The sequence below is a fragment of the Sus scrofa genome, chromosome X (assembly GCF_054392235.1).
Source record: "Sus scrofa isolate SSC_HxYL_T2T_F1_AM1 chromosome X, Sscrofa_HxYL_maternal_Yorkshire_Landrace_v2.0, whole genome shotgun sequence".
In the NCBI taxonomy this organism is placed as follows: domain Eukaryota; kingdom Metazoa; phylum Chordata; class Mammalia; order Artiodactyla; family Suidae; genus Sus; species Sus scrofa.
This window is the reverse complement of record NC_139401.1, coordinates 64,794,718-64,819,327: the sequence shown is the minus strand read 5'-3', so window position 1 is coordinate 64,819,327 and position 24,610 is coordinate 64,794,718. Positions and strand designations below refer to the sequence as shown.

The window sequence follows — 24,610 nt, the reverse complement described above, 5'->3', positions numbered from 1 at the left end:
CTACATTCTCAGGCTGTCCTTCTGAGTTGGGCTGCCCTAGGGAAGAGCCTCTTAGGTTCTCAGTGACCCAGATAGCTGCTCCAGCCCCCAGGGGTGCTGCACCCCTGAAGAGCAGCTGCCCAACACCGCCAACCCCCTGCAAGAACCCCACAGCCTAAAAACACCAGAGCAAGCTCTGCATGACCAAGTGAAATCTGCTACTATCGTGGGGTGGACCTCCCAGTCCTGTCTGCCCTCAGGAAGTCCTCCTTTGCTTCAAAGAAACACTGTTAGCCCCATCAACACTCCAGAAAAGCCATACTGCCTCAAAAAAGATTGACCAACAACGCCAGCCCTCAGGAAATATTCCACGTCAGTGACAAGGCAAACACTGCCCGATAACGGAGAGTACAACTCCCTCAGGAGAAAGAAAACAACAAGCAAGATGAAGAAGCTGAGAAACCACCCCCAGTCAAACCAACAGGAGAACTCACCTAAAACAGTCAACAATGAAACAGATCTCTGCAGTCTGACAGACCTGGCGTTCAAAAGAGAAATAGTGAAAATACTGAAGGAATTAAGAGAAGATAGGAACAGTAATGCAGATACCCTCAGAAAGGAACTAGAAAATATAAGGAGGAGCCAAGAAAAACTAGAACATTCATTTGCAGAGATGCAAACTGAACTAAGGGCAGTAAAAACCAGAATGAATAATGCAGAAGAACGAATCAGTGATATGGAAGATAGAATAATGGAAATCACTCAATCTGGTCAACAGACAGAAAACCGAATCAAAAAACTGGAAAGCAATATAAGAGACCTATGGGATAATATAAAGCGGGCCAATCTACACATAATAGGAATTCCAGGAGGAGTAGAAAAAGATAAGGGAATGGAAAATATATTTGAAGAAATTATCGCTGGAAACTCCCCAAATCTAAAGGATACTGGATTCAAGATACAAGAAGCACAGAGGGCCCCAAACAAACTGAACCCAAACAGACCCACACCAAGACACATCATAATAAAAATGGCAAATTTAGTGATAAAGAGAGGATCCTAAAGGCAGCAAGAGAAAAACAGAATGTTACCTACAAGGGAACCGCCATAAGAATATCAGCTGATTTCTCTACAGTAACACTACAGGCCAGGAGGGAATGGCAAGAGATATTTAAAGTGCTCAAAGGAAACAATATGCAACCTAGAATACTCTATCCAGCAAGAATATCATTTAAAATAGAAGGGGAAATAAAAATTTTTCCCAACAAACAAAAACTTAAAGAATACAGCAACACAAAACCCAGGTTAAAGGAAATATTGAAAGGGCTTCTCTAAACCGAAAAGAAAGGAAGGAAAGGGAAGAAAAAAGAAAAGAAAAAAAAAAAGAAGAAGAAGAAGAGGAAGAACTAGGACTGAGGAAACTGCAATCAGAGAGCAGTCACTCAAATAAGCCAGCATACAGATTTAATCATGAACATGCTTCAAACAAAATAAAATTAAAAAGAAAAAAATAAAAGAGTCATCAAAACCATAAAATGTGGGCAAGGGATGTTAGGAGGTAAATAATCCTTTTTGTTTGTATGTATGTCTCTCTTCTTAATTTTAATATAGTAATGAAGTGTTTGAACTTACAGGACCATCAGGCTAAAACACACAATTATGGGAAGGGGTTAGCATATTTAAAAAACAGGGCAACCACAAGCCAAAACCAAATATTGCATTTGCAAAAAATGAAAAAAGAAATACACTCAAGCAGATAATAACAGGAGACCATCCAACCAAAAAAAAAAAAAAAGAAAGGAAGAATGGAGAACCATAGAATCAACTGGAACACGAGGTTCAAATGGCAATAAATAATCATCTATCAATTATCACCTTAAATGTCAATGGACTGAAGGCCCCAATCAAAAGACACAGACTGGCTGAGTGGATAAAAAGGCAAAAACCTTCAATATGCTGCCTACAAGAAACTCACCTTAGGACAAAAGATACATATAGATTGAAAGTGAAAGGCTGGGGAAAAATATTTCACGCCAATAGACATGACAGAAAAGCAGGAGTCGCAACGCTCATATCAGACAAAATAGACTTTAAAACAAAAGACATAAAGAAAGACAAAGAAGGACACTATTTAATGATTAAGGGATCCATCCAAGGAGAGGATGTTACTATCATCAACATATATGCCCCAAATACAGGAGCACCCAGATACATACAACAAATATTAACAGACATAAAGGGAGATATTGATGAGAATACAATCATAGTAGGAGACCTTAATACCCCCCTCACATCAATGGACAGATCCTCTAGACAGAAAACCAATAAAGCAACAGAGATCCTAAAGGAAACAATAGAAAAGATAGACTTAATTGATATCTTCAGGACACTACATCCAAAAAAATCAGAATACACATTCTTCTCAAATGCTCATGGAACATTCTCAAGAATCGACCACATATTGGGACACAAAGCGAATCTCCATAAATTTAGGAGCATAGAAATTATCTCAAGTATCTTCTCTGACCACAATGCCATGAAATTAGAAATCAACCATGGGAAAAGGAAAGAGAAAAAACCTACTACATGGAGACTAAACAACATGCTACTATAAAGCCAATGGGTCAATGAGGAAATCAAGAAGGAAATTAAAAACTACCTTGAAACAAATGATAGTGAAGACACAACCTCTCAAAATCTATGGGATGCTGTGAAAGCAGTGCTCAGAGGAAAATTTATAGCAATCCAGGCCTTTCTCAAAAAAGAAGAAAGATCCCAAATGGACAACTTAACCCTCCACCTAAATGAATTAGAAAAAGAAGAACAAGAAAGTCCGAAAGTCAGCAGAAGGAAAGAAATGATAAAGATCAAAGAAGAAATCAATAAAATAGAGACTCAAAAAACAATAGAGAAAATTAATAAAACCAAGAGCTGGTTCTTTGAAAAGGTGAACAAAATTGACAGACCCCTGGCCAGACTCACTAAAAAGAGGAGAGAAAGAACCCAAATCACCAAAATTATAAATGAAAAAGGAGAAATCACAACGGATACAGCAGAAATACAAAAAAACCATAAGAGAATACTATGAACAACTGTATGGCAACAAGTTTGACAATCTGGAAGAAATGGACAATTTTCTAGAATCTTACAGCCTGCCAAAACTGAATCAAGCAGAAACAGACCAACTGAAGAGACCGATCACTAGAAATGAAATTGAAGAGGTCATAAAATCACTCCCTACAAAAAAAGTCCAGGACCAGATGGCTTCACAGGTGAATTCTATCAAACATATAAAGAGGAATTGGTGCCCATCCTCCTTAAACTCTTTCAAAAGGTTGAAGAAGAAGGAATACTCCCAAAGACATTTTATGAGGCCACCATCACCCTCATTCCAAAACCAGGCAGAGATACCACCAAAAAAGAAAACTATCGGCCAATATCATTGATGAATATAGATGCAAAAATTCTCAACAAAATTTTAGCCAACCGAATCCAACAACATATCAAAAAAATTATACACCATGACCAGGTTGGGGTCATCCCAGGTTCACAAGGATGGTTCAACATACGCAAATCAATCAGCATCATACACCACATTAACAAAAAAAAGGTCAAAAATCATATGATCATCTCAATAGACGCAGAAAAAGCATTTGACAAAGTTCAACATCCATTCATGATCAAGACCCTCGCCAAAGTGGGTATAGAGGGAACATTCCTGAATATAGTCAAAGCCATTTATGATAAACCCACAGCAAATATAATTCTCAATGGGGAAAAACGGAAAGCCTTCTCACTCAAATCTGGAACAAGACAGGGATGCCCACTCTCACTACTGCTCTTCAACATCGTTTTGGAAGTCTTAGCCACAGCAATTAGACAAACAAAAGAAATCAAAGGCATCCATATAGGAAGAGAAGAGATCAAAGTGTCACTGTATGCAGATGACATGATACTATACCTAGAAAACCCTAAGGACTCAACCCCAAAACTCCTTGAACTGATTAATAAATTCAGCAAAGTGGCAGGATATAAGATTCACATTCAGAAGTCAGTTGCATTTCTGTATACCAGCAATGAAACATTAGAAAAGGAATACAAAAATACGATACCTTTTAAAATTGTACCTCACAAAATCAAATACCTCGGAATACACCTGACCAAAGAGGTAAAGGACCTATATGCCGAGAACTATAAAACCTTAATCAAAGAAATCAAAGAAGATGTAAAGAAATGGAAAGATATTCCATGTTCCTGGATTGGAAAAATCAATATTGTGAAAATGGCCATCCTACCCAAAGCAATCTACAGATTCAATGCAATCCCTATCAAATTACCCATGACATTGTTCACACAACTAGAACAAACAATCCAAACATTTATATGGAACCACAAAAGACCCAGAATCGCCAAAGCAATCCTGAGAAACAAAAACCAAGCTGGAGGCTTAACTCTCCCAAGAAATACTACAAAGCCACAGTCATCAAAACAGTGTGGTACTGGTATCAAAACAGACAGACAGACCAATGGAACAGAATAGAGAATCCGGAAATTAACCCTGACACCTATGGTCAATTAATCTTTGACAAGGGAGGCAAGAACATAAAATGGGAAAAGGAAAGTCTATTCAGCAAGCATTGCTGGGAAACCTGGACAGCTGCATGCAAAGCAATGAAACTAGAACACACCCTCACACCATGCACAAAAATAAACTCCAAATGGCTGAAAGACTTAAATATACGACAAGACACCATCAAACTCCTAGAAGAAAACATAGGCAAAACACTCTCTGACATCCACATCATGAATATTTTCTCAGGGCAGTCTCCCAAAGCAATAGAAATTAGAGCAAAAATAAACCCATGGGACCTCATCAAACTGAAAAGCTTTTGCACAGCAAAGGAAACCAAAAAGAAAACAAAAAGACAACTTTCAGAATGGGAGAAAATAGTTTCAAATGATGCAGCTGACAAGGGCTTAATCTCTAGAATATATAAACAACTTATACAACTCAACAGCAAAAAAACCAATCAATCAATGGAAAAATGGGCAAAAGACCTGAATAGACATTTCTCCAAAGAAGATACACAGATGGCCAACAAACACATGAAAAAATGCTCAACATCGCTGATTATAAGAGAAATGCAAATCAAAACTCCCATGAGATACCACCTCACACCAGTCAGAATGGCCATCCTTAATAAGTCCACAAATAACAAGTGCTGGAGGGGCTGTGGAGAAAAGGGAACCCTCCTGCACTGCTGGTGGGAATGTCAACTGGTACAGCCACTATGGAGAACAGTTTGGAGATACCTTAGAAATCTATACATAGAACTTCCATATGACCCCACAATCCCACTCTTGGGCATCTATCCGGACAAAGCTCTACTTAAAAGAGACACATGCACCCGCATGTTCATTGCAGCCCTATTCACAATAGCCAGGACATGGAAACAAGCCAAATGTCCATCGACAGATGATTGGATTCGGAAGAGGTGGTATATATACACAATGGAATACTACTCAGCCATAAAAAATGATGACATCATGCCATTTGCAGCAACATGGATGGAACTAGAGATTCTCATACTGAGTGAAATGAGCCAGAAAGACAAAGACAAATACCATATGATATCCCTTATACCTGGAATCTAATATCCAGCACAAATGAACATCTCCTCAGAAAAGAAAATCATGGACTTGGAGAAGAGACTTGTGGTTGCCTGATGAGAGGGGGAGGGAGTGGGAGGGATCGGGAGCTTGGGCTTATCAGACACAACCTAGAATGGATTTACAAGGAGATCCTGCTGAATAGCATTGAGAACTATGTCTAGATACTCATGTTGCAACAGAAGAAAGGGTGGGGGAAAAAACTGTAACTGCAATGTATATATCTAAGGATAACCTGACCCCCTTGCTGTACAGTGGGAAAATAATAAATAAATAAATAAATAAATAAATAAACTCAGACAGGCCTGACTGTCAGCCTTGGATAGTAATCACTATACATATTATCTCTCTGGCTACAATAGAGCCTCTCACCCATGCAGCTCCACTACTTCCAACCAGGAAAATTGAGTTGATTCTTGGCAGAAGCAGGCCTTATTCCAATGAAATGAGTGGCTCTTTGAAGGCAGAGATGTAGTGTCTCTACCCCTGACCCAGCCTTCCCTAGATCATTACTAAGCCAGGAGTTGGGCTGTGCACAGGGCTGGTTCTCTTTTCATGTGTGACAACTCACTGCTCTCTGGCTGGTGGCAGTCTCTTGGACCCAGCACCTGCTGGGCTGGTGAAAGAGTACTAGCATTTCACACAGGAGTCCTCTGCCACCCTCCACAGCAAGATCCAGTTCAGAAAGGGCCACCCATCATCTACAGGGACAAGTCCACACTTCTAAGGTTGACATTCATAGTTCTACATAAGCAGCTCACCCAGCCAAAACAGCTGGCATTCTAAACTTCATTAACCCTTCCAACGTGTTGCATGTGCTCTTCTCTCTCACACACACAAAAATAATTTTCCTTATTTCCTTGATTTATTTCACAGACACTCACATGATGCTTTCAATGTGCCTGGCACTATTCAAAGCTCTTTGCACATTTTAACTCATGGACTCATCACAGAAACCCTGTAGCTGCTACCATTGTCCCATTTTACAGATGAGGAAACTGAAGGACAAAGAGGTTAAAGTGTTTTCCCAGTCTCCTGCACCTGGCAAGTCCCAAAGATCCTTTTAGCCCCTCCTCTGAATAGCATAAGTTGTTGCATTTCCAGTTGCTCCTTCAGCTCAGTTTCATCAGCCATAATTCTATATTGAGTAGAGTTATCTGTCTGTCTTCTGTCCAATAAGAGTTTGGATTTTCTGATAGCAAGAAGTGTGTTTTATTATTTATGGCATATCCATTGCTCAGGAGGTAGTTCGGCCAAGAGTCGGCACTTAGGGAATATTTGTTAAAAGACTGAATGAATGACCCAGAAGCATCCTTGACAGAACTAAATGGTGGTGGAGAGATTTGGAGTCTTCTTACCCAACATCAATGGGGTAGAGGAATGTCCAGGTGGCTCAGTGACCAAGCATGAAATACAACCACAGGTGGTGAGAGAGGAGGAGAGAAAAGGCCCCTCCACTCTGCCCTGTATGTGATTGAATCAAATGTGGCACCCTGATCACAAAGCTCATCTACCTCTAGCAAGCCATGAAAGCTGGAAGCTCTGGGGTCTGCTCCGAGAACTGACTTCACTGGCTTCTGCATTTCCCTCCCAAGGACCCCATGACTGCCTCTGCAATTCAGAAGTTCACATGGAAAAGAGCAAAGGATTTAAATGTCATCCGAGGGAGTTGGGGATTGCTGCTTTGGGTCTCAAATTTTATGCTTCATTCATCTTGTCCTGTCCTTCCCATGCTGGCCTAATGCACTCTGTAGACAAGTAGAGGGGAATTTGGGCACAACTCTGCCCTCAAGACCTGAGTCCACCATTCAATAGCTATGTGGCCTTTGGCAGGTTACTGAAACTGCTTCTTCTCCTAGAAAATGGAAATAATTTTTTTTCTGTCTTGCAGACCTCGAGATGATAGATCTGAGAGCACTATGTAAGTGGGAAATGACCATACGTAGAGAGAATAGTGTTGGAGAGCTGTGTGTAGCAGGGTTCTGCAGCTTCCCAACTGCAGGCAGAAAACTGAAAGCCGGAGTTCCTGTCGTGGCGCAGTGGTTAACGAATCCGACTAGGAACCATGAGGTTGCGGGTTCGGTCCCTGCCCTTGCTCAGTGGGTTAACGATCTGGTGTTGCCGTGAGCTGTGGTGTAGGTTGCAGACGCAGCTCGGATCCCGAGTTGCTGTGGCTCTGGCGTAGGCCAGTGGCTACAGCTCCGATTGGACCCCTAGCCTGGGAACCTCCATATGCCGTGGGAGCGGCCCAAAGAAATAGCAAAAAGACCAAAAAAAAAAAAAAAGAAAGAAAAAGAAAAAAAGAAAAAGAAAAGTGAAAGCAGGAGCCTTAGCCCTTTCCATCTCCACCTGGCTGTATCTATGGCCCAACTGTTAGCCTTTTCTGGGACTTAGTAAAATGGAGAGGATTATTCCTAGGCCCTTGCAACCAAGTCTAAGAAGAGTTCCTGGATGGGCAGCAATAGCATATATGTTGTAAGGATTTCATCAGCCTCAGAGACCGGGCCCCTAGGAACTGTAGCCCTCAGAGCTACCCTTCCAAACTGTTATGTGAGAAATTACTGATAAGATGCACTTGGCAGCAGTGGCAGACTCACCCCAGAGCCCTTTACTTGCCTCCTGCTTCCTTCCTATTCTTGTGTCACACAGGCTGTTCAGTTTAATGTCCACTAATTCTTTCTGCCTTTACCTGGGAAGTTGACCCAGCACCCACCCACAGCGGCCCCTATTCCCACGCCCAGGCCTTTGCACACACACACCTTCACCCCCATGGAACTTGCAGAAGCCCCTCCTCCCCTCTCCACCACCTGGCAAAGGTACAGCACCACCCAGCTGGAACATGGACCCCATAGTCTGACTCAGGGTTCCAGGGCTCTGTCCATTTGAGCAACTGGCCTTGCTGTGAATGAAAGCTGCTTTTGTAACAGAGGAGCAGTTTGCAGCTTGATGGGGGGAGGGTCATTCAGCCTCCTCCTGCATCCTCACCCTTGTGTGACTAGCCAGGAAGGCTGTCAAGCCACTTTGGTGGGCAGACTTGGTGTGCATCCACCACTTGGTATGTCCCCCTGAGATTCCAAGCCAGTACATGAGAGAGAGCCCAAGTGGCTGAGTGGCCAAACCTCCACAGAAGCCCAACCTGGAGTTGGTGGGCCCTCAGAGAGCATCTGCTCCATCCCTTCATGGTACAGATGGAGGTCCTGGGGCCCATCCAGGGAGAGCCAAGCAACTCAGGGCACTGCACCTGGGCTTTGCCCTTCAGTACTTGGCCCTACCTTGCCCCCCAAATTCAGTCATCTTCCAGAGGGCTTACAGGTCTGAGTGGCTCAAACAATCAGGTCAGAAATGATTCCAGGGAAGTCCCATAGTTCTCTAAGGGAAACTGCTGTGATTCTGCCTCCATGTGGTATTCTCAGGTAACTCACACCAGAGTCTGAAAATAAAAGCTGGCAGCAATGCTCAGGTTCTTAGATAAACAGTGGCTGGTCTTGAACAGAGAAGGACGCCTACACACATAGCAGTGAAAGGGGCATAGAGCCAGAACATCCCCTTGTTCATCTCCAACAACAATGAGTTGGAAGCCAGGCTGCTGGCCTAGAACCCTGAAGAAGAAGGAGCCTTGTGAAAATGCTCTCTTGGGCCAAGGGTTCAATCAGAAGGCGAGAAGGGCAGGATTTAACCCCAGGTCAGCTGCATCCCCAAGACTGGAGAGCTCAGGGGCAGGGGACCACATCCCTTGTCAACAGAACCACAAACCCTAGGCAGCGAGAGGTTTGATGAGGATAGGGCCTTCTTGTTTCGAAGTCTGGGGTGTCCCCAGGTGGTGATGAGGGTCCAGAGGGACTGTTCACACTCAGGGCCCAGGGCCAGGGCCTCTGGATTAGCCTCCCCTCTCCTCCTGCTCACCCCTCCTTTCCTGGGTCTCCTCTGCCCAAGTCTGGATGGTCGATGTTCTAGTTTAACCAAGGAGGCTGTTCTCTTTGACCAAGTGTCCTCTGTGCCCAGTGGTGCCACCCACGCTCCCTTCAGCCTTTGACCTTGGGCATGTAACTTGCCCTTTCAGGTCTAAGGGTATCATCATCTGAACATAAAAAGGTGCGATGGACTAGCAAATTTGGGCTTGCAAATTGTGCTTAACTGTGGCTAGAGAGGAGCCTTGGGGCTTAGCTTGGGGAGGTTGGGGGAAGGGAGAACAAATCCCAACTTGCTTCGATCAGAGCCAGACAGCTTTTTATCTCTTTTTTGCATTGAGCTTCCATGCAGGATTTGTTTGGAGGAAAAAAATCCTGCATCTAAGAAAAAGCAAAAGACTAGATGTTGTTCTTACACCTGGACCTCAGTTCCCTTCTGAGTGATCACTACAGGCCACAAGACAAGTAAAACATTTGGAGCAGTGCACAGCATGTAATGATGGTGACAATAACAGCTGGCATTTATTGAGCATTGTGCATCAGACATTGTTTAAAGGCTCTACAAGTTCCATTCATTTGCTCCTTCCAAATCTTCTCAAGAAGGCACAATTCTTTTCTTTCTTTCTTTTTTTTTTTTTTTTTTTTTTTTGGTCTTTTTCAGGGCTGCACCACCCACAGCATATGAAGGTTCCCAGCCTAGGGGGTTAATCGGATCTGTAGCTACTGGCCTATGCCACAGCCACAGCAATGCCAGACCCGAGCTGTGTCTGTGACCTACACAACAGCTCACGGCAACACCGGATCCTTAATCCACTGAGCGAGGCCAGAGGTCGAACATGCATCCTCATGGATACTAATCAAATTCGTTTCTGCTGAGCCATGATGGGAACTCCCAAGAAGGCACAATTCTTAACTTCTTTTTACGCAAAGGGCACTGAGGCACAGAGAAGTTAAGCAACTTGTCCAAGATCACACAGCTAATGGAGGGTGCAACTGGGATTTGAATATGGGCATTTTGGCTCTACAGCTCTCATTCTTGATCAGTCCAACTACTGGTTCGCAATACATATTTATTTTTGTTATTTTTGTGGTTGTTTCCATTGGCATGTTATGTTACCCTTCATCTGCAAAATGGACTGAGCTCAGCTCTCAATGTGACTAGAGGTAGAATGAGTGTGTTCCTGCTCTGGCAGTCAAGCCAGGCTGCAGGATGCCCTTGTGTCAAATCTGTGCAGGTAAAACCTGCAGTCTGAGGCCACTTCTCCAAACAGTGGGCAGTGGGAAAATTCTGAGTTTGCTAAGAAATAAGGACTGTGGAGCCTAGAAGAAACCAGGGGGCAGACTGGTGGGAACTTGGAAGGTGGCTGGATGTCCCACAGGCGACAAGGCTCTGCTGACTTGCTCAGTTCAGCCCTTATTGACCCATCGCTCTAAATGTTTCCCATTGGCCCAGTGTAGCCTTCCTTCTCTTCTCCTTTTCTGGGCCCCTCTGATTTTGCTCTTCCTCTCTTCACCCTCTCCTTGCTCAGCAAGGTTCATAATAACTTGCTAAACCACAACCCTCATAGTTCTTATATTTCTGCTTGCCAGGGGAATTTCACAGCTGGTCCTGACTGCTTCTCCTAATTGATCCTCCCATTCTGGCCACATTCATCTCTTCTCAGACCCCACCCACTTTCCTCAGGCCAGTTCCCCCAGCTTGAACCCCCTCAGCCCAGAGCTTTGCTCCTCCCCACTCTCTTTACTTGGCTGTCAGAGCCACTAGCTCCCTGGGTGAGTCTTTTTTCTAGGCCTCAGTTTCTCAGTTGGTAAAGGTTGGGGGGGTGATTGGATTAAATGATATCCAAGGAGTTTTCTAGCTCTAATTTCCAAGCATTTTTTGTTTGTTTGTTCTCTTCATGGCTGCATCTGTGACATATGGAAGTTTCCAGACTAGAGGTCAAATCAGAGCCACAGCTGTAATCTATGCCATAGCCATAGAAACACTGGATCCTTAACCCACTGAGCAAGGCCAGGGATCGAACCCACAGCTTCATAGAGACCTCGAGTCCTTAACCCACTGAGCCACAATGGGAACTCGCTCCAATCATTTTATATCTGATTCATTTAGATAAGTGTATCTTCTTGGCTGCTTCTCTCTCTCCCTCTCACTTTCTCTCTCTCTGTCATTTATATTTATGTATATGTGTATACACACAGAAATATATATACACAGAAATGTGTGTCTGTGTGCACACACATGCTGAGAACTCTGAAAACATTACTTAGGGCCAGAATTTGAGGAACTTGGAGCTGAGGGAGATAAGGGGTGGGAACGGAATCTGCTGAATTTTCAAAGTGGAGCAGCATTTTAAAAGCCAAGTGACTTTAGAAAAATGGTCTTCCCAGCTGGGTCTGGCTCCAGAGGAATCTCGGGAAACTGCGTGCCCAGAACCAGAGCAAAAACAAAGCACCGACCCTGGGGTGGATCTCTATGCCCCCTGCCTTGGCAGAGTCACCACCTGCCTGTTCAAGACAAGACATCGAACTAGAGGCCATGGGGGCCCAGCTCCAGATGGGCCAAGGTTTCTGTTCTCTAGGTGCTTATAGTCAAGTTGCAGAGACAAGAGTGGAGATAAATCGAGCACCACTAAGAGTTTCCAAAAAGCTTTCATTTTTCTTGTATCATTTGGTCCTTACAACAATCCTGTGAGATAGCAAGAGAGGAACTGTTATCCTATTTTACAGTGCAGGGTACTGAGATTCAAAGAGGGGACAAAATTCACCCAAGCTGATCTGACCAGCATGTAGAGGGTTGTGACACAAACTGAGGTATTTAATCTCAGAAGCCAGCTGAGCATCACACTCACTCACATTTTTTCTTTTTTTTTTTTTTAGGGCCCCACCTGCAGCATATGGAAGTTCCCAGAGTTGGGGTTGAACTGGAGTTGCAGCTGCAGCCTATGCCACAACCACAGCAATGCCAGGTCATCCGAGCCACATCTGCAACCTACACTGCAGCTTGCAGCAACACCAGACCCTTAACCCACTGAATGAGGCCAGGGATCGAACCTGCATCCTCATGGATACTAGTTGACTTCTTAACCCACTGAGCCACAGCAGGAACTCCTCTCACATTTTCAGTAGCTTTGACAATAGAAGCTTTATGGGAAGCTACCCAAACACTTCCTAGCAGTGGCTCATTATGGAAAGTGGGAGTGAGGAATTATGGGACTTTGGCTGTCCATTTTATATCCAGATAGACAGGTTGATGTTTTTCCTCAGAGAATGTATTTTCTTTCTAATCCATATGTGAAAGTAAATAGCTCCAAGGCAAAACATGATCCACTCTCTAAGACAGATACATAGTATGCAGGGGGTTTGAAGCAGGGAGTGGACTCTATTTGAACTGAGTTTTGAAGAATGGCCATGGTCTGAACAGTCTGAGATGAGACTGGGGAGTCTCAGAATCCCAGAGACCACAGCAGCTCTCTGACCCAGCAGCTGTTATTGACTTCTGAGATGATAGTCCTGCCTAGGAGGAAATCTTCCTGAACAATTAGGTGCATGGGGTGGTCAGGATTTCCTGTTTTCTTTCCTATCTTCATTTTATATTGTGTGGTGCCTTGGGAAACACCTGCTTCACCCACCTTCCCCTCACCTAGACTGTGATCGCCACTTGCTCTGGAGATGGGCCAGTGCAGCCAGATCCCAGCATAAGGAGCCTTAGGGACCAGGAGACTTACAAACAGAAGGATGCCCAGCCAGGCCTCCCCACACTGCTTTTCACTCAGGTCCAGGATTCAGTAGCAATTAGATGACCACAGATTGATCACAATTTTGTAAGATCACAGTTCTGGAAAAAACAAGGTCAAACAGCTTTCCAATCAAGGGCCCTGTAACCATAGTGTGGAGGAGACAGAAGGGCCTTGGCATCCGCTCTCTCCCATCCCCTGACTTTAATGATGGGGAAGTCAGGGCCCAGAAGGAAAAAACACTTGCCCAACATCACAGAGCTGTAAGTTGCCAAGCCAGCGTGCCTGGTTGTACTTTAGACCTGCTGACAATGACCCTTACCCTTGCCATGAGCCAGGCCTCCAAGGGGCTCATGGGCAGATACGAGAAAGCAAGCACATCCAGTTTTTGCAGACCCAAGGTGTACAGAGGCACACCTGATACTTCCATCACTCCACCTAAAGTTGCCCTCTGGCCTAACACACTGCCTCCCTGGAGCAGGGGTGGGGCTACAGAGCCCTCTCTGGGCCCTCCCCATCCCAGAGGCTCAGGGGCTCTTTCCTGAGGCCCCAGCTCCTGCCAGCTGAGTCTCAAGTCAGACTTCTGGACTGGAGAAAACATCTCTCCCTCCTCTCACTTGACTGCTTGGACTGATCACAGTGGTCATTTTTATAAGCATTTAATAATTATTTGTGTACTGCCTGGGTGCTTATAGAGCTATCCTACTCCCACTATCACATTTAGTTCCCACAACTCCAGGAGTTGGGTGTTTACATCCTCATTTTCTTAATTCTTTTCCCATTTTTGGCCACACCTGTGGCATTTGGAAGTTCCCAGGCCAGGGTTTGAACCGGTGCCTCCACAGAGACAAGTCGGATAATTAACCTACTGTGCCACAGTGAGAACTCCTAGATCCTCATTTTCAAATGAAGAAAACTGAGGCTCAGAGAGGTGACCACACAGCTAATAACTGACGGAGTCCAAATTTAGACCCAGAGCTGTCTGAATTCTTCAGAAACCAAGTCTCTCACCAGTGTAAGGCTACCTTTTTCACTTGCTTCTTGGGAAGGATGGATGAGTGGATGGGAGGAATGGAAGGATGGAGCAAATAGTTCTTCCCAAGCACTCTTTCCGTGGCTGGCTGTGTACCAGACATGAAGCTATGGAGAGGCAAATTTCTACCCTCAGGGAGTCTACCAGCTCACTGAGTGATTCTTAAACTTTTGGGCCAAAGTACTCCCAAATGACTGAATAGAATGAATTCATTCCCTGCACATCCCTAAGGAGCCAAGGAAGCCCATGTAGCCAGCCACAAGTGAGACATTTCTTGGAAGTCTCCACTTTTATCTTATAAATTCATATGAATTCTACATGCTATTCTGTGACATATTTTTGCTTGTTTTCGTAGAAAAAATGATGCTTTGCACCAAGATATTTTAGGGAAAATGAGCCGTTCCAAGAAGATGCTCGTGGAAACATCTTCTAGGAAGTTCTAAAGAAGCTATGTGTATGTGTTTTGTTTTTAATAAGGAGGCCATTCCCTTCTCCTGTGGAATGTATTCCCTGAAATATCCTGCTCCAAGGGCACATGGACACAGAGTTGGAAACCTTTGTTCTCAGGAGCTCGGCTTCCTGTGTTTTCATTTTTCTTCTCAAAATGTAAATCAAACCAACTCTTCTTGTTTCTGGTTTGGGGATGTGGAGGATCACAACAGCAGGGACCCTCTAGAAAACAGGTCAGAAGGAACCTCTGAAAACTACCCCTTGGCTGCCCTGCCATGGGAAGAAGCCTACTTGAATGGAATCTAGTCCTGTGGAAAGAGAAGGAGAATAAAATTGAGGCTGTGATGAGGAAACAGCTCTTCTTCTACTGCCAATTTGTTCCCCTTTGCCCGTACCTGAGGCTGACCAAAGCCTGGGGGCAATGGAGCTTTCACCAGTTGAACTGCCAATCTTTAGCCCTTGGGTACTGTCAATGGAGTTTAAGTTTAGGGAAGAGTCATCAGGACTGTGAGAAATTATTTTAGGAGTTGGATCTCTTCACTCTGTGGAAAGACAGATTCTGGGAGGACATTGTAGATGAGTGGGGACTTGGGTTCTAGCCTCAGTTTTACAACTAATGGCTATTTGCTATTTTGCAGATCACCTACCTTCTCTGAATTGCAGTGGGAGCAATGGACTATATGAGCTACACAGTTCCTTCCATCTCAGACTTTGGGAAATTCTAAATGTCAGCAGATTGGTCATAAGGAAGAAGGACATAACAACTTCAATGAGAATCCAATGGGTAAAAACAAGACCACTACATCAAAGTCGTGAGGCAGATTCTGGCACCACATAAAGAAAAACTTTCACCTGAGTACGGAGTGAAAATGGATACTTGACCATATCTGGAGAGTCTGGCCTGAGGGTGAGTGGGCACATAGTAGGAATGGTGTAAAGGGAGCCTGTTAGCAATTGAGCACTGGACTATAGCAGTGGTCTCTAACATCTACTTTTATGTGGCCAACTTCAGTCTCCAAATGAAATCTTCATGTAACCTCCAAAAGGTAAAATAGATTTGGTTGAATGAAGCACCCCCCCTAACTCTGTCCTCCCCTCACATCTCCCAGTGAATCTCTAGGGTCTCAAATTTCTCAGTACCCAGTCTGTAAACCACTGGTTAATATGGTCCTTAAGTGCCCTTCTTGCCTTGAGATATAGGCAACTTCCAAGTTTCAAACATTGGTGGAAATGTATTTTACATGGACCTACACCATTGGCTGCAACTGTTAGCCCCTCCAAGTCCTGTCTCAAGACAATTTGGAGCCAGTGGGGGCTCTGTGTAAATCTGTAATAGCTAGTTCAGAGATGAAATGATAGGGAAGAAAGTCTGCTGAGAGAGAAGTCACTAGTCTAATTACCAGAAGTTCTTTTGCTATGCCATCAAAAATAAAAGACAGTCTTGGCAGATTCATTGTTTGTGTGAGGCCCTGTGCTTAGTTCTGGGAATACAGAGGTCAGTCAGATGTAGTTCTTATACACTAAGAGCTCATGGTCCATAGGGGATAAAGGAAAGAAAAGAAGCAAATGCAGAACAACGTGATGTGTTATAACAGAGATAAGGAAAAGATGGCTTGTCAGAGGACATGAAGACAGCTTGACAGGCCAAGTAGAGAGACTGGCAAAGGACACACCCAGTGAAGAGTCCAATGTGAGAGTTCATTGTATGCATAGGAACTACTGAGTTGTCCCATGGGGTTCAGAAATGTGGGGATATGGTATGAGATGAAGCAAGAAAGCTAGGTTATTAAGTTGTGAGGAACCCTGATTGCTGGCACAAAACACCTGGATTTTGACCAAAAGGGTAAGGAACAATCAAAGGTTTTTGAACACGACCAAATTTTTCTTTGAAAGAGAGAACTCTGGGAGTTCCCATCATGGTGCAGCAGAAACGAATCTGACTAGGAACCATGAGGTTGAGGGTTCGATCCCTGGCCTTGCTCAGTGGGTTAAGGACCTGGTGTTGCTGTGAGCTTTGGTGTAGGTCGCAGATGCGGCTCTGATCTGGCATTGCTGTGGCTCTGGCATAGGCCACCAGCTACAGCTCCAATTAGACCTCTAGCCTGGGAACCTCCATATGCCATGGGTGTGGCCCTGAAAAGGACAAAAGACAAAAAAAAAAAAAAAAAGAGAGAGAGAGAGAGAGAACTCTGGCAGAAGTAGGGGAGGTGGACTGGCAGGGAAAGCGTCCCAGCAGGGAGACCAGTTAGAAAGTCATAGCAATCATCCATATCAGAGCTGTTAAGGGCCAAGATGGAGGGCTATGAATGGCAGTGTGGGTGGAAAAGAAGGGCAGAGTTAGGAAACGTTACAGAGAAGTTTCACAGGCATTTCATGACTGAATGACAAAAGATGAGAGAGAGGGAAGAGCCCAGGCATTTCCATGACTCTAGTTTGAGTGACTGAGTAGATGATGGTATATTAATCAAGAAAGAATCCTAGAGAAGAAAGTTTCCAGGGAATGACCATGAATTATGATCTTTAGTGTTGAGTCTGAAGGATTCATGGGGCCTTCTGGTGGAAATGTCTAGTGTCACTTCCCAGGTCCCCTTCAGACCTGTCATTCTACCTGCAATTCCCATTTCTTCCCCAGCCCCTGGGTAGCTATCCTGTGCCACATAGCCTTTGCTCTGATCTTCTGGATTGGCCCAAGGTGTGAAAATTGCCAACTAAGCTATGCCTCAGGACTTTGGTCTGGCTTGTATCTGTAAGCCTGGGCTTAGCTTTCTGTTTTCACTCCTGAAAGCAAGCATCGGAGACCTGGGCTTCCCAGCCTCTTTTGATCCCAAAGAAAGCTGTTACACTCCTCCATGTGTCTGGAAATCCTTCCACTATCCCAAAGAACATCTTGAAATTGCCCTTTCCACTGACCCTATTCCTCCCCCCCACATTTCAGTCTGACTATGGCAGGGCCAAGGGAGTAGAGGATGACACAGAATAGAATACAGAGGACCTTGGGACCTTCTAGTTCAATCTTCTCATTTTTCTTTTTGTATGTGTGTGTACTTTTTTTTTTAAGGGCCGTACGCTGGGCATATGGAGTTTCCAAGGTTAGGGGTAGAAATTGGAGCTGTAGACACCGGCCTATGCCACAGCCATAGCAACGCCAGATCTGGGCTGCATCTGCGACCCACACCACAGCTCCTTAACCCACTGAGCAAGGCCAGGGATCGAAACTTCATCCTCATGGATACTAGTCCGATTTATATCTGCTGAGCCACGATGGGAACACCAATCTTCTCATTTTTCATACAAGTTAACTGAGGCCCAGTCATGGGGAGGCAACTACTCTAGGTCACAGAAGGAGTTAATGTCAGACTTGCGATTAGATCTTAGAGTATTCTACTCGCTATCCAGTGTTTTTGCCTTGGCTGAATTCATTACAGATCATGGATGAAAGATTTCCTGTCTCAAATGATAATCAATCCCAGATAACTCTAACTAAGTTGATAACTCTACTAGTCCAAGTTTGTGGGTCAAATCTCTATCAAATGCTAGATAAGCTATGACCTGCAAATGTTCTTCATAAAATAGCAAGTGTTAAACAGTCAGATCAGTCAAGAATTAGTTACAAGAATGATTTGGTCATTTTCAAAAGAAGGAAGTTAATTGAATTATTACTATTGTCCTGATGATTTTTATGAATTCAGTGTATTGCTCTCCTCTCCTCTTGAGTCTTACAAGTGATACCCAATAGCAACTTTAATTGTTTAATTGTTTCTATTTTATCCCTTTTAAACTAGTCTCCACCCTCTCAGAGCTAGAGGGAGATGTCTGGGGCAGCTGGTGGACAAAGTCTGGTCCTGAGGCCAAGACTGCAGCCAGGCTTGAGCCAGTTGGGTTAAGGAGCTTAGGCTCTTGTTACAAGCCAACCATGACCTCCCAGGTTGCCTTGGCCACTTCAACAGGAACCTGGATGACTCCAGGCAACAAAAGGAGTTTTGTGCACTGGGAGCAAGGGGCCTCAGGGAGGATTTGATGCGAGGGCAGTGGGAGGAAAGGTCAGCAGCCTCCTTACCTCTGTGGGTTGCTGGGCAGAGGAACTAATGGGTTAAACAGAAATGTAGGGTCTACAAGTCAAGGAGTCATTGAATTTTAGAGCAGCAAGCTACCTTAGAGGTCATTTAAATGAAACCATTCAGTTTATAAGTGGAAACACTAGGCCCAGAGAAAGGAAGGGATAGGCCCAAGGTCACACAGCTGGCCAAGGGCAGAACCAAAACTGGAACCTAGAGCTTCTGGTGCCCCAGGCAAGCATTCTCATGTCAGCACCTGTGAGGCAGTTCAGAGTTGTGGATTTCGTTTGGAGCGAGGGATTCCTTTTATTTATTTTTTAAATTTAATTTTATTGGAGTATAGCTGACATAATATTGTGTTAGTTTCAGGGGTACAGCAAAGTGAATCAGTCATACATATAAATATATCCACTCTTTTTTCCCATATAGGTTATTACAAACTATTTAGTAGATTTTCCTGTGCTACACAGTAAACTCACATTAATCATTTATTTTATACGGTAGTGTATATATGTTATTCTCGCCTGGGGGAGGCTCCTTTTAGATTTCCCTCTCAAGAGCAATTCATGTTTAAGTAACACAACATAAGGCCTTGGAAGGAGTATGGAGGGATGCAGGGAGCCTGGGAGCACCTAGTGAGTCTTGGAGTAAGCCCCAAAGGTCTAAAACCCTTCCTGATCTGCCGGTTTGTGTTACCTCTGTGTTTTCCAATTCTTGGTATATTGGCATGGAGTGGTTTGGAGTGATACACTGATGTGTTGAATTTTGGTAGACATATATTGAATTTAATATGTTATTAGGAAAGCTGTAACTAATACCTTAAACTCTCACTTCATATATATTTACAGCTTAAAGTGAGGTTATTATTTAAAATTGGGTTGAGTTAAAGAAACATAATAAGTACACAATGGCACAGGTTGAATTGATGGCAAAAAATTGTGGAGTCGGATCACGAATGCATGAAATTTGGGAAACAGTTTGCTAGTGGATTCAAGACAGTCAAAGCTATTTCAGGCCATCCTCCTGGGCCTGGGCAGCACTATGAATGCTTAAGCCAGTTGGACATTCCTGATGTTCTGTGCAGTTAGTGCTTAAGGTTTGGTCTGTCAATGAGACCACTAGGACAAATGCTCACAGTAGCATGTCTGAGAAACTTTTGATTAGCTGATCTTAATAGGAAGATGATTACATATGCAAATCATACTCGACTGTCAGCTTTGAGTCACCATCTCAACTTTTTCTTCTCTAAAATGTCCTTGGTATGTGCTCCCTTAGGTCACATCTCTTCTACTCTGGTGGAACTTGTAAGAATGGTTATGAGAACACAATAGGCTCAATGTACAGATAGAACACTGAGAGTCCACGAGAGAAAGTTTTTCAGATCACTCAACCATGAATTGTTCAGTCTAGACTGAATCCCAGGCCTCTTGACTCCCAAACTAATGTTTATTCCACCACTGCTCCACAATTCCTGCCCTGTGATTCCCGCTCCATTGTCTTTTCTGCATACTCCCTCAATCCTCCCCCAACCCCAAATCAGGCAGCTTCAGCTACACTGAAGTCCTGGCTAATACAGCTCACTTTCTTTAGATCTTCTAAACTCATCAAGGGCCCAAAGAAGTTGATAACACTGGTTGAGATTAGGATTGCTGGACGGTTGAGAGGAAGGAGTGGGAAGTTTTTTTTATTTTCATACTTGAATTTTGAAACATGAGAAGGCATTACCTAGTCCAAAAATGAATCAGTAATTAAACAAATCAAGAGTTCTCTCTCCTCCCCAAGCTAACTCTCAAAAAGAATCACATTTGCTCAGTACAGTGTGTTCACGCTTGCCCTTAAATAGACATTTTCAAACTTTTACCTAAAGAAGTAGCTCTGTAGATGGCAGCCTCTTCTGCCTGGCCCTACCCTCTAAAAGACACTCCTCTTTCCTCTAGAAACCATAGACCACTCAGCCACCTGGTCCCCACCCGTCCAGGATTCAGGCTGGCGACTCGCCCTGGCACAGACATTCTAATGAGGCAACTTGGCAGCTGCTGCAAGTGCTTTCTTCTAGGGTGGGGGGAGGGGCAGTGGTCACTATTTCAGGGCCTAAGCATTTCTTTTTAGCCTTTGCAGCTGGTGTCTCTGAAATGGAGAAGTTTGTCCTTCCCCCAGTATGGGCAGTCCACAGAGCTTGTGCCCCCAGAAGTCTTGGTTGCAAAGCAGGAACTGTTCTCAGCAAGAAGCCCTGGAATGGTGATGGGGGAGGCTAGGGGAGGCAGGGCGGCACAGAGAAACAGATGTATGCTGTGTGCTGATCAAAGCAGTGTTCCTGCTCCAAAATAGGTCCCCTCTCATCTGCTGTCATGGCAACGCAAATAAACACCTCACCCTGCTGGCTCTTCTTCTTTTTGAGCAGCCACCACCCAAGAATTCGGGTTCAAAGATGGAAAAGTCCTTGGGAGGTCACCCGATCCCCTCTCTGCCTCCTGGTAAGACTGTGTCCCCATGACTTGGGGAGGACCTCAGGAGCAAGGGCTCAAGTTTCCTCTCCTAACATCTTCCCAAGATGCCTCATGCAGGCCACTTCTTAATTGGTGCCTTTCCGTTTCTATGACCCCCAGCCCTAATTGCCACCATGCTCATCAGGTCATGAGCCCATTCTGATGAAAAACTGAAGCCAATGAGAATGGCTGAGGTCAAGGTGGAGCTAGAAGGATGACTTAGATGACCTCAGCAAAGCCAAGTTGATGCCAGGAGCCCAAGCTCTCGTAACAAATTCATTCCTGGCCAACAGCTTTCTTTCTCTTCCTCCCCAAAGCAGTCATCCCCCTTGAGACAACTGAGTGCTCCTCTTCAACAGAAGGGAGCTGCTCCAGAATGCCACCCTCTTATCCACACCCAAGTAGGACACCAGAGGCAGAAGGCAGTTGAGCAGTCAGCTTCAAAGAAACTTGTTAGAAAAGGGAGGGGAGTTCCTGTCATAGCGCAGTGGAAACAAATTTGACTAGGAACCATGAGGTTGCAGGTTTGATCCCTGGCCTCGTTCAGTGGGTTAAGGATCTGACATTGCCATGAGCTGTGGTGTAGGTCACAGACGTGGCTCAGATCCCACATTGCTGTGACTGTGGTGTAGGCCAGCAGCTGTAGCTCTGATTGGACCCCTAGCCTGGGAACCTCCATATGCCACAGGTGAGGCCCTCAAAAAAAAAAAAAAAAAAAGAAAGAAAGAAAAAGAGGGATTTCCCCCCCGCCCCTCAAGGCTATATATATCCCTCAGTCCTAACTAACTCTCTTGGAAGCCTTCCACATAGAGCAAGTGTTGGAATATCCAGACACTGAACTCCAAATGCTAGGTCACTTTCCTTCACCCTCCTCTTACCTATTCCCTTTTCCAACATATCTTCCACCCCTAATATACCTCCCAGTGGAAAGAAGGCATCTGAGAGCAAGGGAAGCATATGGATGGCTGCCAATCACTGACAGCTCTGCAGGGAGCCCCTCACCAGGCTCCCTGACTGGAGAAAACCCTCCATCTGAGAAATAGAGAAGTTCTGTATGCCCACTTACTTCTAAAAGGCTAGACAGAAGAGCCCAGGAAATGTCCACTGGAGGGAGACAGAGGACATCTCCAGCTTCAGCATCTAGGACATTGGCTCCAAGCCCAGGGACCTGATCAGCTAGTGGGTGAGGATCACTGAGAAGCCCCACCTCAGGCACTTACCGGCATTCTTCCTCCCCTGCAGCAATGGGAAGCACTACAAAAGAAACAGAGAAGACATCAAGACATTGCAGAACCAGAAGGAATCTTTGAAGTCTGCAAGTTCAATCTACCCATTTTACAGAAAGATGCATGGGGGCCCACAGAAAAGAAAAATGAAGTACAAGTGGGAGCAAAGTGGAGCCTAGAAGCTTAGACTCCTGACTGTCTACTCCATACTACTTTCTCCCACTCCATGGGCTTCCTCTAGTTTACCTCATTCTCATGGAACAAGAGTACTGCTAGGTCAGGAGAGCAGAGGCAGTCTGTGCAGGTCACAGCACTGTTCCAAGGCTTGACAATAAGAATTATCAAAGAATCAGCCACCATTTGCTTGGAACAACCAAGCAAATAGCATCGACCAGGTTAGAAGTAAGGTATGTTGGTGGAAAAAAGTAGTATTTGGAATTGGAAAGCTCAAGTTCAGGACCATTTTCACCTACTTATTGCTCACATAACATTGGATATCACCTGTAACCTCTTCAGCCTCAGTTTCAGCATCTGTAAAACTAGAATGGTAATAATCCCAACCTCACAGGCTTTGTGAGAACTTAACATACACAAAATTATTTTATAAAATAATAAATAATATTACTAATTAATTCATTCCACAAATATTTAGAGCATCAATGCCCTACAGAACAATATGTTAGATGCTAGTAGATTTAAACTGATAAGGTCTCTATCCTCATGGAGCAGTGACAAAAAAATAAATAGGTAAACAAATCAATAAGTAAATTTCAGACATAGCTAAGAACCAGGAAGGAGAAACTTTAAAAAACAGTATGAGTTAGAGAGTGGTAGTATAAATGGCATGGGGTGGGGGGGGGTGTTGCTTCAGAAAAAGTGATCAGAGAGAATTTCTGAGAAGTGTTGAATTGTGAACAGAGTCCTGAATGACAAGAAGGAATCAGCAATGTGTCAATCTGGGTACAGAACACTTTAGGCAGTGGTTAAGAGGGTCAAGGGCCAAATTATGCAGGGCTTTGAAAGCCAGCATGAGGATTTTGGCTTTGATTCAAATGACGGTAGATAGCCACTGGAGGGCAGAGAACAGAATGGTTAGATCTGACTTCCACCATAAAGAGATCACCCTGGCTACTGTGTGGAGAATGGATTGTGGAGCTAGGGAGGAAGCATGGAGATTTCTTAGAAGGTTTTGCAGTAGTATGGGTAAGCATGTTTGTGGCTTGGGCTGAAATGACAGTGGTACAGATTTTCACTCAATAGTTAAGGAAAGAAAGAAGAGTTCCTCTTAGAAGTAGAGGGATTTCCTTGCTTATTCTCCTGCCTTCATGAAACTGGTCTAAACCAACTAAAATGTTATCAGGAAAGGAGTTGCCATAGTACTTGTTGTCTCTCTTATTCCTGCACAATGACTACCATAGGGGAAGACACTTGACTACAATGATTTCTCATCCTAGGAGATTAATCACAGCCCTAGATCACCCTGAAATGACCAAACATCAGATCCACTCTTGTAGGCCACAAGACAACCTAGTGAATGGCCAACCCACAATTGGACATGAGAGAGGAGGGAAGGAAGGAAGTGTCCCCCCTGAGGGTTCATTGGCAGAGTCCCCAAGGGATGTTAGTGTGAGGGAGATGGAAAGTTCTAGAATGAGACAGGTGTGAAGAGAGGGGGAAAAATCAAGAGGGATGGATATGAAATTCTCCTATAAAGCTTCAAAGTGGAGCCATGATTAAGCAAATCATCATAATCCTTAGTAGTAGACAAAAGGGGAATAGAAAGAAAGGCTGAGGGGTCAGAGGGAAGGTGGAAGCAGGCCCCCGTGAGGTCCCAAATGTGACAGTTCTGGGAAATTAGGAGGTGAACTGATGGGTAGAACAGACTCTTACTCCTCAATCCTGATCTAGTCACATTAAATTCCCACCTCACCCACCCTACACCCCACCCGCTTTAATTATCTTAATAGATGTAAGACAATTAAAGATATTTCAGGAGTTCCTGTCGTGGCGCAGTGGTTAATGAACCTGACTAGGAACCATGAGGTTGCAGGTTCAACCCCTGGCCTCGC

The 24,610-nt window shown here is 44.3% G+C and overlaps 1 protein-coding gene across 4 annotated transcripts in view; it reads right to left on the bottom strand.

Moving 5' to 3' along the window:
- Window positions 1-24,610, bottom strand: part of STARD8 (StAR related lipid transfer domain containing 8) — an 83,553-nt gene that overhangs the window by 45,659 nt on the left and 13,284 nt on the right. For all 4 annotated transcript variants that reach the window (XM_085008783.1, XM_085008785.1, XM_021079617.2 and 1 more), the window contains exon 2: window positions 22,536-22,569. Coding sequence is in view for 1 of the 4 variants with exons in the window: in XM_021079617.2 (XP_020935276.2) it covers window positions 22,536-22,569 (34 nt within the window). In the remaining 3 variants the exon portion in view is untranslated. The remainder of the gene's footprint in view (window positions 1-22,535; window positions 22,570-24,610) is intronic.